This window comes from Coniosporium apollinis, assembly GCF_000281105.1.
Source record: "Coniosporium apollinis CBS 100218 chromosome Unknown supercont1.13, whole genome shotgun sequence".
Lineage (NCBI taxonomy): Eukaryota > Fungi > Ascomycota > Dothideomycetes > Coniosporium > Coniosporium apollinis.
Window position 1 is genome coordinate 381,190 of NW_006913275.1, and position 12,148 is coordinate 393,337.

Sequence of the window (12,148 nt, forward strand, 5' to 3'; positions counted from 1 at the left end):
TCGTGTACGGCCTTATAACTCACTCCCAAATCACTAAAGTCTGTTAGATTCACCGCATCTCTAAAGATCTTTACTCTAGCCATCCTACCTCCAGATATAGCTTGCACATGTTTATATAGTAGCACATCATGAAGGATCACGCCTATTCATGACCTCCGTAAGCTGACTGAAAACCTATCTGTTTTCCCGAGTCCGGCAATTTCTGTCACTCAGGTGGCACCCAAGCACCCAAGCACCCAAGCACCACCAAACGCCTCACCGGCCCTGCACCGGCCAAAGCTGGAAGGAGCCCACATCCGCCATGGTCGCTCACGACCGGCGTTGTGTAGCGGGTTCTTCGTCCGCACTGTCGGCAGCTACTCACCTTATCTCCATCTTGCATTGGTTCGTTCAGCATGTCCAACCGTGATTTCAAACCTTTGGGACCTTTCTTGCGTCAGACAACCGTCGATCCCCGGTTCATTCACAACCAGATTCGAACGACCGCGAACGGCTCGACGCCCAGTAACAACCTCACAGTCGCCAGTCCTCCGGCGTCTGAATATTCAAACCGCTATCAGTACCTTCCACAGCAAAACCATTCAAGTCCGCCCAGCAATTTCACAGGGCCACTCGGCGGCGTATCACTACCACCCATAAACCGCACCACCTACCGCGTAGCCGACTTTATCACAACCTCGCACTCCACTCACCGACGTCTCCACAACTCGCCACCCCCGCAACAGCGTCCCCAAAGTGCCACAAACCGACCCTGGGCCACAGCTTCCAACCCCCTCCTCACCCTCGCTACAGCCTCGCAACTATCCCGAACGAACTCCTTTGATTTCTCTCGATCTCAGCCCACAGCCCTCTCACCCACCATGCCGCCCACCCGCCGCAACTCCACCGCCAAGCGCACTCGGCGCTCCATCAGCACATCCCCGGGCCCCGCATCCTCTGGCTCAGCCTCCAAGCGGCAGAAGACTACACACCGCCGCGGCTCGCGCGCCAGCATGAAAGAGACCGAGACAATCGACCTCGCGGACGGAGAGCCCGAAGATGGCCGGCTGAAGAACGTGCTGGAGAAACAGCGGATCGAGGCGGTGGCGGCGCAGGGGCTGAACGTACCGAAGGACGGGAGCGGCGAGACGCAGGGGATCAGCAGTATCTGCTGTGTAATCTGCATGGACAACATGACGGATATGACGGCGACGAGTTGTGGTGAGTCAAGCCAGCAGAGAAACGCTAGAGTTCAGAGGACTGATAGTTATGTCGTTGCAGGCCACGTCTTCTGCCATGCCTGTCTTCTACACGCGCTCATCGCAGGCGAAAACAGAGCCGGCCCGGGAGAGACGAAGCGGTCGCAGTGTCCTGTGTGCAGGAAACCGCTGAACCGGAAAAAGCAGGCGGATATCATCCCCCTGTTGCTCAAGAAAGGCCTGCAGACGCAGCCGAGAAAGAAAGCCGCGCAGGAGGATCCAGGCTTGAGACGACGATGAGGAGTGGCATTAATCAAAAGGGGATCCAAGATACGGCAAGCAATCCGAGCTGCAGACTATAAGAATGTAATAGCCGGATCGAGTAGGGCCTGGTAGTGTTGGGGTAACGCCATTCATGAAATAGTAGAGGCGCTCTATGGAGGACGGTATGTCGAGCTCGCCCTACGGAGTGGGCAGTGGTACGCCCTAAGGCATGGCGTTCGAGGAGGCGTTGCAACACACAGCATGGCATAAGATCAGCTTAGGGTGTGTTGGAGTTTAGTGGTGCATGCGGGAGGCGCTCTGGTTGTATCATCCCAACACTTAATGCTACATAGACGCCAAGCATCTTAAGACTCATAAAATCAAGGCGCCGAGCCTCGAACGCGTACTCGATCACCTTTGCCGCAATTCCCACCGGGCTGATGCAAGGCTACAGCCACACTCGGCGTGGCGCACGCTCCCGTCCATCCCGTCTTCCTGCCATGACAACGGGTGTTCGGATGTGCCGGAAGGGGCAGAGCTAGGATCCCCCTGATCCAGAGCCTCAAATCTTGGAAGCGTTCCGTCTCCTCATAACGCCAGAGCTCTTCTTCCGCACGCAATCGCTTGCCCGCTGCTGTTGTAGTTTTCATAGTGAGGAACCTGGATGCACGAATGTGCCGGTGTGACGCGTCCAAGGAAGTGGCCAAGGCAAACGTTCTATTTTCCAGTGTCCCAAGGCGCAGCGCAAAGACTTGGATAGGGTCACGGGACTCGAAACTGGCCACAGCTGAGTCGGCATCGACCGCAGCAGTGCATGCCAAGCCCAGGGCAAACTTGAAGATGTGCGTGTGACTTACGTCATTCGCCATTTCAGTCACCGGGAGCCAGTTTATTAAGAAGCCGCGACTTGCCAAACGCTGACTCCTGCCTCACAAACTCACCATCGTACCATCGCTTCAAGTTACCAAAAGACAACGCTTCAGCCCAAACCAACACTCGCCTTAAAGTTCGCACAGTCAACTCAACCAAGATGCCTTTCACCGGAAGGTAAGCATTCGAAACCCTAATACGCAGAACTTCCGCCGCCTGCAGAAGTCACGGAATACGCACAACTCAGCTTCATCGACCATAGCTAACACTTCTCGCAGCGACATCATCAAGATCATCCTCGCCATTTTCCTACCTCCTCTCGGCGTGTTCCTCGAGCGCGGCTGCAATGCCGACTTCCTCATTAACATCCTCCTGACGGTGTTGGGTTATATCCCGGGCATCATTCATGCGCTGTAAGCATTGTCCTCCCTTCAACTCAGCATATCTAAACTAACACCTTCCAGTTACATCATCCTGAAGTTTTAAGCCCCGGCTTCCGCGATTCGTTATGATACCCAGATTTTCATTCCACCCTCAGCCTTGGTTCGGGTCACCGCCGCGCCGGTTGGCGACGTCGATCTCGTGATGGAACGGGCATTTCGGCGCTCCCCGCGCTGACGGTTTGACCGAGGGTTTGCGTACGGCTTTAGCGTTGCGCGGGAGGCTTGAAGAACGCGGGAACGAAGTAATGAAGGTTTGGGCAATTGTAACATAGGCTATTGAGACAAAATTACATTCATCTGTTAAACCCTTCTGGATCTGCACGTCGTTCACCATATTGCTTCAAGCGCGGCTACACGGATCCGTTAAATGGGCACGTACACAATACAAACTGTCCAACGGAGTTACATCTGGTTAAACACGAGACATGATGGCTACATATCATAGTGACACGTATGGATGTTCTACAGTATCTGATTTCTGAGATTCGCGGCATCTGCCGGAAGCCTCATTCCAACGTTTCACCCGTGGTCTAGTTAAATCTTGACCGTGAATTCGCAATTCACACGCCGCCATGCCAGCAACCGCCCAGATGCATATTCCAGCAAGCAGCAACCCTCACCGAGGCCGCGAGCCCACCATCTTCAGCAATGGACGTCACCGCAACGCTGCCGCCGGAGCTCGTCGCCGTTCTTTCAGACCACAAGCCGACGCTAGGGGAAACGACGAAGCTATTCGAAGGCGCGCGACGCGCTGATCGCGCGCGTGCTGCTGGCGTGTCTCCGTTCGAGGCGGTCTTCCAGGACTCGCTGAAGCTCAAGAACAAGCTCGACGAGCTGGAGAGATACGGTAAGGCGCGGTCGAAGCCCCTCGTCTTAATAGCTCCCGCTGATCGCTATGCTGTAGACCCTAAGACACCAGACCTAGCCCTCCAGTCCCTCCTCGCCGCGGTCCTCAACTGCGAGTATCAGCTCTACGTGCTCAATGCCGCCACGCCGCTGCGGCACAACCCTTTCCTCTCGCACTGGGTCGAGGTTGTCACGGGATGGAAGGAGCCGGCGCAACCGGCAGTGCCGCCGGGCGGTGACTGGAAGGACTACAGCATACGCTTCTCGCGCTGGATCCAGGTCTTCAAAACACGCGTCGAGCTCGTCAAGGCTATACTGAAGCAGGATGATGTGGAGCGGCTGAGACAGCACACTCCTGCGTCGCTGCTTGTGCATTTCCGCTCATCGCCTGTGCGCGATTTCTGCATTGAGCCGTACATTCATGTGCTTGAGGAAGAGGGCATTTACGAGAAGGCTCCGCTGCCGCAATCTTCGAACAGCGCGGCATTGCCAGCAGCCAAAGAGCCAGCGCCAGCATCAGAATCTGGACCGGATGCTCCTTGTTCTCCCAGCACAAGCGCGTCACCGTACGACTCCCTACTCCAGCGCCTCCATACCTCCCCCGCAGACGCGCTGCACACTCTAACCCGGCTCCCCATCACCCTCGAGTCCCTCGAACTCCTCAACACGGTCCTCACCTCCGAGGACACATGTAGAGAACTCGGCACCGAACCCGCCAACCTCGTCCGCGAGTACCTCCAGCGCAGCCTCCGCCGCGTCGAGCGCGCCGACAACGCGCGACAGCAGCCTCTCACCGTCCCAGGCTATCCTTCCCTGCCATCTGGATCTACATCCGCAGCCGACGACGAAGAGAACGGGTTAGACGAGCTCCTGGACCGCGAAGCGCAGATCCGGGCTATGAAGCTGCTGGTGCTGTTCATCAGGAACCTGATCCGGAAGGGCGTGGTTGGTCCGGCGGAGATTTTCTTTGAGATCAGGGAGATTTGTGTGAGGTATATTTGGATTAGGGAGGTTAGGGAGTTCAGGGCGTGGGTAGAGGAGGGGAGGGACGCTGGGAGTGAGAAGTAGGGGAGGAAGATGCTGGAAGGGGCGACGGTCTGGATGTCAGATTCTGAGGAATCTAGGAGATTGCGTATTGGATCTCACAGCTTCTAAGTCCGAGTAGAGTACTTGGCTCAAATCGACGACAGTCACGTGGCAGTCAATACAACACGGAAGCCATCTTCTACCACCGGATGCACCGGAGTCTTTCTCAGCCCATGTCGTGCGTGAACCTCAGCATCACACCACAAAGCAACCGAACACCGTTGAGGCCTCGGTACCCGGAGCTCACTCCTTTGCAGGGCATCTCGCCGGGCCAGTCCCTGCGGCTGAGCAATCGGAGCACAATCGATAAGCGCAGTCCCCACGGCATGTGACGCAACAGGCAGGCGATTGTTAAGCCCTGTCTTACGCCGCGTTCAGCAAAACGTGCTATAGGCATGCAAACCCTCCGTTCTTTCTGTCAACCAGTTTCCACATCTACTTTTCGACAAGCAACTACTGCTCGTGCCATCAATAGCGGATATCTCAGGATCGGAGTCACCTACCAGCCAAAGCAACCCGCCAGCACCATGTCTTCCGCGACTTCGTTCTACGATTTCAAGCCAATGGATAGTAAGTCTCCCTCCCGCCGCCGCCGCCGCCGCCGCAGCAGCAGCAGCCTCAGCAGCGGTAGGACACCACTAACACCCTCCCGCAGAGAAGGGCAAACCCTTCCCGATCTCCAGCCTCAAGAACAAAGTCGTCCTCGTCGTCAACACGGCCTCCAAATGCGGCTTCACGCCACAATTCCAAGGCCTAGAGAAGCTCTACAAGGAGCTCAAAGCAAAACACCCCAATGACTTCGAGATCCTCGGCTTCCCCTGCAACCAATTCGGCGCCCAGGACCCGGGCACCAACGCCGAGATCCAGGAGTTCTGCCAGGTCAACTACGGCGTCTCCTTCCCGATCTTGGGCAAGCTGGATGTTAATGGGCCCGAGGCGGACCCGATGTTTGAGTGGCTCAAGAAGGAGTGGCCCGGCGTTATGGGGTTGAAGAGGGTCAAGTGGAATTTTGAGAAATTTTTGGTGGGGAGGGATGGTGTGGTTAAGGGGCGCTGGGCGAGTACGACGACGCCGGAGTATTTGAAGGGGGTTATTGAGAAGGAGATTCAGGCGAAGGCGTAGGGGAGTGTGGGAGCTTTTCTGGTGAGGGAAAGACTGAACTGGTGTTTGGGTTTCCTTGGCTTGTTGTTGCATTTGTAGTGATACCACGGTCGCCATGACCAGAATGCAATACCATGTTGTTGCATACTGAGGGCTCAGTGTGAATGTTGATATTTGATACACGGGCTCTTGAGCATGTCTAGTCGAAAGGCACCCTCCTCAACCCCCCCGCAACCCCCATTCTCTTCATCTCCCCCTGCGCCCCCACAGCCGCGGGGACCTTAATCCCACAGCAGTCCCCCCATCCCGTCTCCGCATGCACATGCCGCATCCCATCCCTCATGACGACCCCCTCTCCGCCTTCTTGCTCATCCTCCCCTCTCCCAACCCCATACTCCTCCTCCCTGCTCATCTCCTCCACAGCCGGGATGAGCGATCCAAAAAGGAAGTGCTGCATAACCGGCAACTTCCCCAGCACCTCCGCCACAAACATTTTCCGCATGCCTCCCTCGACCTTCCCCCAGTTTCTGGCGGCGCTGATATCGTCCAGCATCGGGGAATGCCACCGCAGACCCTCGACGTTCTTGACGCTGTTCACAAAAGCCACTTGATCCAAATACAAATAGTCCTTGGCGCCTTCTTCCAGCACGAGCGGGTTGTGGATGCTTTTGGGGCGGATGTAGGGGTGGTGCAGTAGTTGGGAGGCGCCGAAGAGAAAAGGGAGGAACTGGTAGTCGTCGAGACCCCAGACGCCGTGGGAGCCGGCGGGCTCGAGGTAGTATGTTGTCTGGAGGGAGCGGAGGAGGCGGAGGTAGCGGGGAAACAAGACCAGCACTATTTGCTGAAAGATCGGTGTCATGGCCGGCGTTGTAAGTTCTGTTGGCGGAGAAGAGGGATTGGCGGGAGAGAAACGCCCAAGCTGGTATAGACAGAGCAGCCACATGAAGAGGTTCAGCTCGTGTCCGCTGCCATAGTCTATGCGTGTTCTGTTGCCGAAGCTGTGTTGTAGGTACGTTGAGACCTCTTCGATAGCGTCTGGATCCGAGAGCCCGAGTTTCCGGTGCCAGCTCTCCTGCGCCCGCTCCGTCGCGTCCAGGAAGGTGCGGAACGCCGCATTGCCGAACCGGCTGCCGCCTGTGTCTTCAGCGGGACACTGTCCCAGAATCTCCTCCGCTTCATCGAGGATACTCAGGATGGCTGCGACAGTGGGAGAAAGTCCGGCGGTGTTGACCGCGGAGATGGGTGTATCGCGGACGCTATCAGAGAGGGTGAAGATGAACGATGTGATGAGGGTGTAGGTCGGCGAGGCGAGGAAGAGCTCGTGGTCATGCTTGGAGAGAATGCGGCGGCTTGGCTTGAGGAAGTGCCAGTTTGCTAGAGAAGGTGGTGGGGGTAGTGGCGGCGTCTCTGGAGGTGAGTTTGAAGATGCTGGCGGTGTTCGGGGCTTTGAACGAGGGACGAGGCGCGGCAGTTTGCTGGAGAGATCTGGCGGGTTTGTCGGTGCTTGGGGATGAGGGAGCGCCATGATGTGTGGTATGCTTTGGAAGGTCGAAACTGAAGTGCTGCTGGATATCGGAGCATCCATGCACAGACAGTCCGTCAGATTGCGGGCCGAGCCTAGGGCTCTCCGTAGGGCTGTCGAAAGGCTTCACATTCAGTCAAATGCATTATTGATGCACGCATACAACGGAAAGATAGATTATCTAACATTTGTGGAGAGTTCCTCAAAGACCGTACTCTGAACAGGCGTAATTCGGACGAAACATGGACGTGGGAGAAATGAGCTAATCAGTAACGAGAGCACAAAGATCACGTCTAGCATTTGTAACGAGTATTGCGTTCAATATATCAAGCTATATACCTATATAAACATAAATGTGTACTAAACTTCGCGAAATATCCGCTTCGCCCGCAGGCTGCCAACCTGACTCCACAAACGCCAACCGCGACCTTGAACCGAAAAGGCAAGCTACATGCCATCTACATGCTGTGTATATCCTCAACTAGCAACACAGTGATCAGATCACTCAACAGATACATCTGTGTGTCACTGCTACATTGTCGCTTCTCGTCGCACTCAAATCTTCAGAAGCACAAGTAAGTCCTCTGTGCCGGTCGGCACGTCCAATCCAGCTTTGTCCACAGGCTCTCAGCATCCACAGGTCCTAGGCGATCCACAGCAGTGGCAATCCATCCGGCATTAGGTGTGATCCTTGCTGGGTAGCAACATCCTCCAGTGGAAAAGCCATATGGAACAAAGAGAAAGCGCACGTGATACACGTCGTGCATTCCAGTGTGGTATCATCCGCAGCGACGAAGCTCAACCCAAAACATGATCAAAGTCCTACAACGGTTAGATGACCACATCGGCCTATGTTGGGAGAGAGCTTACAAGGTGTATAAGCGGCGGCTGATTCGAGCTCATCTCAGTAACCTGCTGCTTGAGATTGTCCAACATCGCAACGTCCGCGGCGATGTCGGAGGGGAAATCCAATGGGCCTTGGATGACCTCGAGCCGCTGTTGTAGCGCTGACAGGCGAGTGTTGAACTCGGCGTAGAGCCGCTGGAAGTGCAGTTGGCGTTGCTTCTGGATGGCGAGCATGCTGTTGGCTGCGTTCGGGATTTTTCCGGGCGCAGTTCGCTGACGCTTGTCGACTTGTTCCTCTCCATCGGCAGCAGACTTGCGCTTGCGAGTGCCCTGCTTCCGCTTCGTAGGTACGCCGGGAGAAGACTCGTCACCCTCGGCTGCCACGTCGTTGTATTCGTGGACCCGCTTCATGTGGTCGACAAGGTTGTATCGCCTCGGGAAGCCTTGGCCAGGGACGGCACGCTCACAGTCCGGGTAAATGCAAAGGTGTGGCTTAGATCCATGTCCGTGCATGCCGTGGGCCTCCCTCTCGTGACGTAGGAGGCAGGCTGTTGAAGAGAATTGTACGTCTGTGCACGTCTTATTCCTGCAGCGGAATGGCTTGAGATGGGAATCGACGTATTTGCTAGAAGCCTTGTGAGCAGATGGCCGAGCGGGGAGAAGACCTCCCAACACTTACTCGTAATTGCACTTCAAAGGAGTCGGCTTATGAGCGCAACCCGCCTGGCCTTCGTGGGGGCAGTGGTAAAGTTCGTCGCCGTGCTTCGAAGCTTGGTACAACGGATGTGCTCGCGCTATCTTTTCCGCGGCATCTTCGCTCGGTGTACGATCTGCTGGGACATTTGGCGAGAGATAAGTCCCGTCGTCGGTTTGTCCAGTAGTCAGCGTCCCAACGATCGCAGCGTGCTCTGCAGCGGACGTGTAAAGCTGGCTGGGAGTACTGCGCATCCACTGTTAGTACATCTGGTCAACGTCTCTACTCAGCCTTGCTCACCTGCTCCCATGCACAAATGTTGGAGGTGCGCTGTAATAACCTTGTTCAGCGGGGGACACGTGTTGGCCACTGGTGACAGGTGCTGTTGGAGAAAGAACAGAAGGTGTGTCGTAGCCGGCCTGCGTATGCGGGATATCCGAAGCTCTTCTTGGTGTAGCGTTGGTGGGATGAAAGGTGGACGGAGGATGTGACACACCCATGCTGGTCACGGAGAGTGGTAGATTGGCAGACTGCACACTTCGGAGACGCGGTCGGCCTCGCTCTGAGATGGACCTTGCAGCCGCGCGAGGGTCGCCGTTAAGATACGTCGCATAAGGCATATAGGCCTGTTGAACAGCACCGCCCTGGCTGGATAGCTGCCTCTGGGCATACGATGGCAAGACAGGGCCATCGCCAGAGCTAACTGCGAACAAACTATTTGTCCTCTGTACACCGGCGGAACTGAGATGGTCATCACTCCCTTCTGTTGCTTGTGGAAAGCGGACAGCAACGGGGTGATATGACACAAAGCCGGTTGGCTGTCCGTAGAACTGGCCATTGGAAGTGTTAGCAAATCCAGCCGCGGCGAAATTGCTGTTCCCAAGGTAGGATCCTCCTGCGGCTGCTGGAAGATACATATGGCTGACGTCGGATTGAGCTCCATGAAAAGTGCCTTGACTCTGGGAGCTCATAGCTGGCGAGTAACCAAGCACTGCCTCGTTGTGATGCGCTCCGAAAGGTTGCGATGCGTCTGACACCGGTAGGTTCATGTCTACTTGGCTCATGTATGTGCTGTCATCCATGCTAGAAGAGATTGAAACGTTGTCATCCTTGAACATACTGGCATCCAAGTAGTCCACGGCCAATTCTGGGAAGTCCTGCGGCACAACAGAAAACAAACAGCCTCCGGCCAAATCCGGATCTGGGATGGTTTGGGTCCACAAGGCAATGTCCTTTGGATTGAACACAGAAAGTGGAAACTCCAGAAAAGAATCGCTGAAGCATCGTGGTTAGTACGGGGACAACCGGCCAAAGTTGGATGTATCGTAGGAATGACAAGTAGAAATTGTGACTTAGAGAAGAGGAAAACGCCAGTGTTAGTACGGAAGGTCCCAGAGTCAGGTGGGCAAGGTTCCTGCTCAAGGGTTAGTTCCGCTGCAACAGTATGACGTTGAGGGTATAAACAGACCTGACGGAGATGCCAGAATGAATCAGCTCTCAGATTTCCCATGGATTTGGCACTGTCCCGAAGGCCTGGAGGGATCCTCATCAGATGCCGTTTGGCAACGCAGGTGCGGTGCCCAAGACTCCAGTTCTCACAGCGGGATTCTTGAATGTAGCAATCCTTTGGATGGAAACACGTTGCGTTGCATATACGTAGCGTTGACAGCAAGTTGGCAATAGGTCTGTAAACGTATGCTGGACTTCACCAGTGCAACATGAATTAGTACTCGATCACGTGAATTCTTCAGGGGACAGAGCGATTGTGTGCCCACGGTGTACGTACGAACAAGGCCAGGCGGCCTACCAAGATGTGTTTCCAATCTGGACGATCCACGGCTCGAACGTATTCCTCGGACCACGTACCCACGTGAGTGATCATCCAGTGGATCCCTGAGCACAGTTCCATAAGGTCGGATCCATAACGACCACTGGGCAAAGCAAAAAACCCCCGGCTGATCCACGTCGGCTGACAGTCGTATGTATCCCGAAAAAGGAGCGCAGTACACGCGCTAGAACTCCAGGCAAACAAACAGCGCGAACAGTTGATCCCAATGTGGTTAGACAGCTAAAAAGCAAAAAATCCATGGCTATTGTCGCGAAACTTGGCCCAAGGTAAGAAATTCAAGCGGAATGCATCTGTTGTTGGAAGTGAGATGGTACATCGGCCGTGCAGCAATCCAGACCTGGAGATCCTCTGTGGAACATGCTCGTGGCTGACTCGCTACCGCTGGCCTCTTAATTGAGAAGACCATTGGTTACGCAGAGCCGCGGAAGGACTTTCACTAGTCCCAGCATTCATTTACGACACCATGTGCTCATATCTACACAGGGTCTGAACGCGTTGAGTGCCTACAACCTTAGCAAGTGACCTGCGCGCGGGACGTGTGGCTCCATTCCCCATTCTGGCACGCGGACGGAAGTCCAGACGGTAATTCCATGGTCCTCTGTCCAGCCTCCCAGGATGGCTCCCAGTGTGGTCCATAAAACCGGTCCGGATGTGGAAGCTGTTTGGCGATGCAAAAGAAAGAGAGAAAATACATGCCAGACTGACTACATGGATCCAGGCGTGACACAATGAACTTGAGACTATGAGAAAGAAACCATCGGGTAGTACCTGGTGTGGGAGCCTGATTCGCGGTTGCGATTGTTCATTCTGAGTCCGGTGGTGTTCTTTTCTTGCTTGCTTGCTTGCTTGATTGCTTGATTGCTTGATTCAAACGCGTAAATGACGCGAAAAGGTCGGTGTTTTTGATATGTTGATTAAGACTTCTGGAGGTGTATCACGACCGCAGGAAGGCTGGTAAAGTGAGGATGAGGGGAAGAAGAGAGCGGGTGGGCATGGCCGAGTAGAAAAGAGGACGGCAGAGGGAGGCTGCGTAAGCGCGGAATAGTCGATGCGTTGGTCGAGGCGGGGTTGTCGACAAGCCGGCTCTCCCAGCCTGTCGCTGCAGCAGTGCGAGCGAATTCCAAGGCAGACGGGTTCGACTGGCTTGGGGAGGCTTGCTCTTAAACGCAAGTTGCGTCAAGAGGTGGATCGGGGGTGTGCGGGCTGCGGGACGGCAATGACATGGTTGGCTCAAGTCCAGACGGCCTCGCGCCGTCCCTCGGTCGCAACACCGGGGCGCCATTTGTCACCTGTCACCTTGCGCCGCTGGCTTGTCCCTTCATGCGAGCGGAGGCCTTTCTGTCACACTGCAGTTCTTTCCAGAATCGGACCTCAGAGAACGCTGGCTGGACTTGCAGCAAGCCGTCCCGAGTCGGGGATCCTTGCTGTGTCTATTTTACCTTTGCGCTT

At 55.4% G+C, this 12,148-nt stretch overlaps 6 protein-coding genes across 6 annotated transcripts; 4 read left to right on the plus strand and 2 right to left on the minus strand.

The window, feature by feature from the left end:
- Positions 1-860: 860 nt before the first annotated feature.
- W97_03285 (uncharacterized protein) lies at positions 861-1,478 on the plus strand (the record flags this gene model as incomplete). The annotated part of the gene is made up of 2 exons (XM_007781182.1): positions 861-1,200; positions 1,261-1,478. The coding sequence occupies 2 exons, from the start codon at positions 861-863 to the stop codon at positions 1,476-1,478; spliced, it is 558 nt and encodes a 185-aa protein (XP_007779372.1).
- Positions 1,479-2,472: 994 nt separating this feature from the next.
- W97_03286 (plasma membrane proteolipid 3) lies at positions 2,473-2,729 on the plus strand (the record flags this gene model as incomplete). The annotated part of the gene is made up of 2 exons (XM_007781183.1): positions 2,473-2,489; positions 2,591-2,729. 2 exons carry the CDS (start codon positions 2,473-2,475, stop codon positions 2,727-2,729), a joined length of 156 nt encoding a protein of 51 aa, XP_007779373.1.
- A 674-nt stretch (positions 2,730-3,403) lies between these two features.
- On the plus strand, positions 3,404-4,669 carry W97_03287 (uncharacterized protein; the record flags this gene model as incomplete). Its single annotated transcript, XM_007781184.1, has 2 exons — positions 3,404-3,602; positions 3,660-4,669. The coding sequence occupies 2 exons, from the start codon at positions 3,404-3,406 to the stop codon at positions 4,667-4,669; spliced, it is 1,209 nt and encodes a 402-aa protein (XP_007779374.1).
- Positions 4,670-5,214: 545 nt separating this feature from the next.
- W97_03288 (glutathione peroxidase) lies at positions 5,215-5,809 on the plus strand (the record flags this gene model as incomplete). The annotated part of the gene is made up of 2 exons (XM_007781185.1): positions 5,215-5,257; positions 5,343-5,809. 2 exons carry the CDS (start codon positions 5,215-5,217, stop codon positions 5,807-5,809), a joined length of 510 nt encoding a protein of 169 aa, XP_007779375.1.
- A 178-nt stretch (positions 5,810-5,987) lies between these two features.
- Positions 5,988-7,313, minus strand: W97_03289 (uncharacterized protein; the record flags this gene model as incomplete). Its single annotated transcript, XM_007781186.1, has 1 exon — positions 5,988-7,313. One exon carries the CDS (start codon positions 7,311-7,313, stop codon positions 5,988-5,990), a length of 1,326 nt encoding a protein of 441 aa, XP_007779376.1.
- An 846-nt stretch (positions 7,314-8,159) lies between these two features.
- W97_03290 (uncharacterized protein) lies at positions 8,160-8,567 on the minus strand (the record flags this gene model as incomplete). Its single annotated transcript, XM_007781187.1, has 1 exon — positions 8,160-8,567. The coding sequence occupies one exon, from the start codon at positions 8,565-8,567 to the stop codon at positions 8,160-8,162; it is 408 nt and encodes a 135-aa protein (XP_007779377.1).
- Between the last annotated feature and the right edge of the window lie 3,581 nt (positions 8,568-12,148).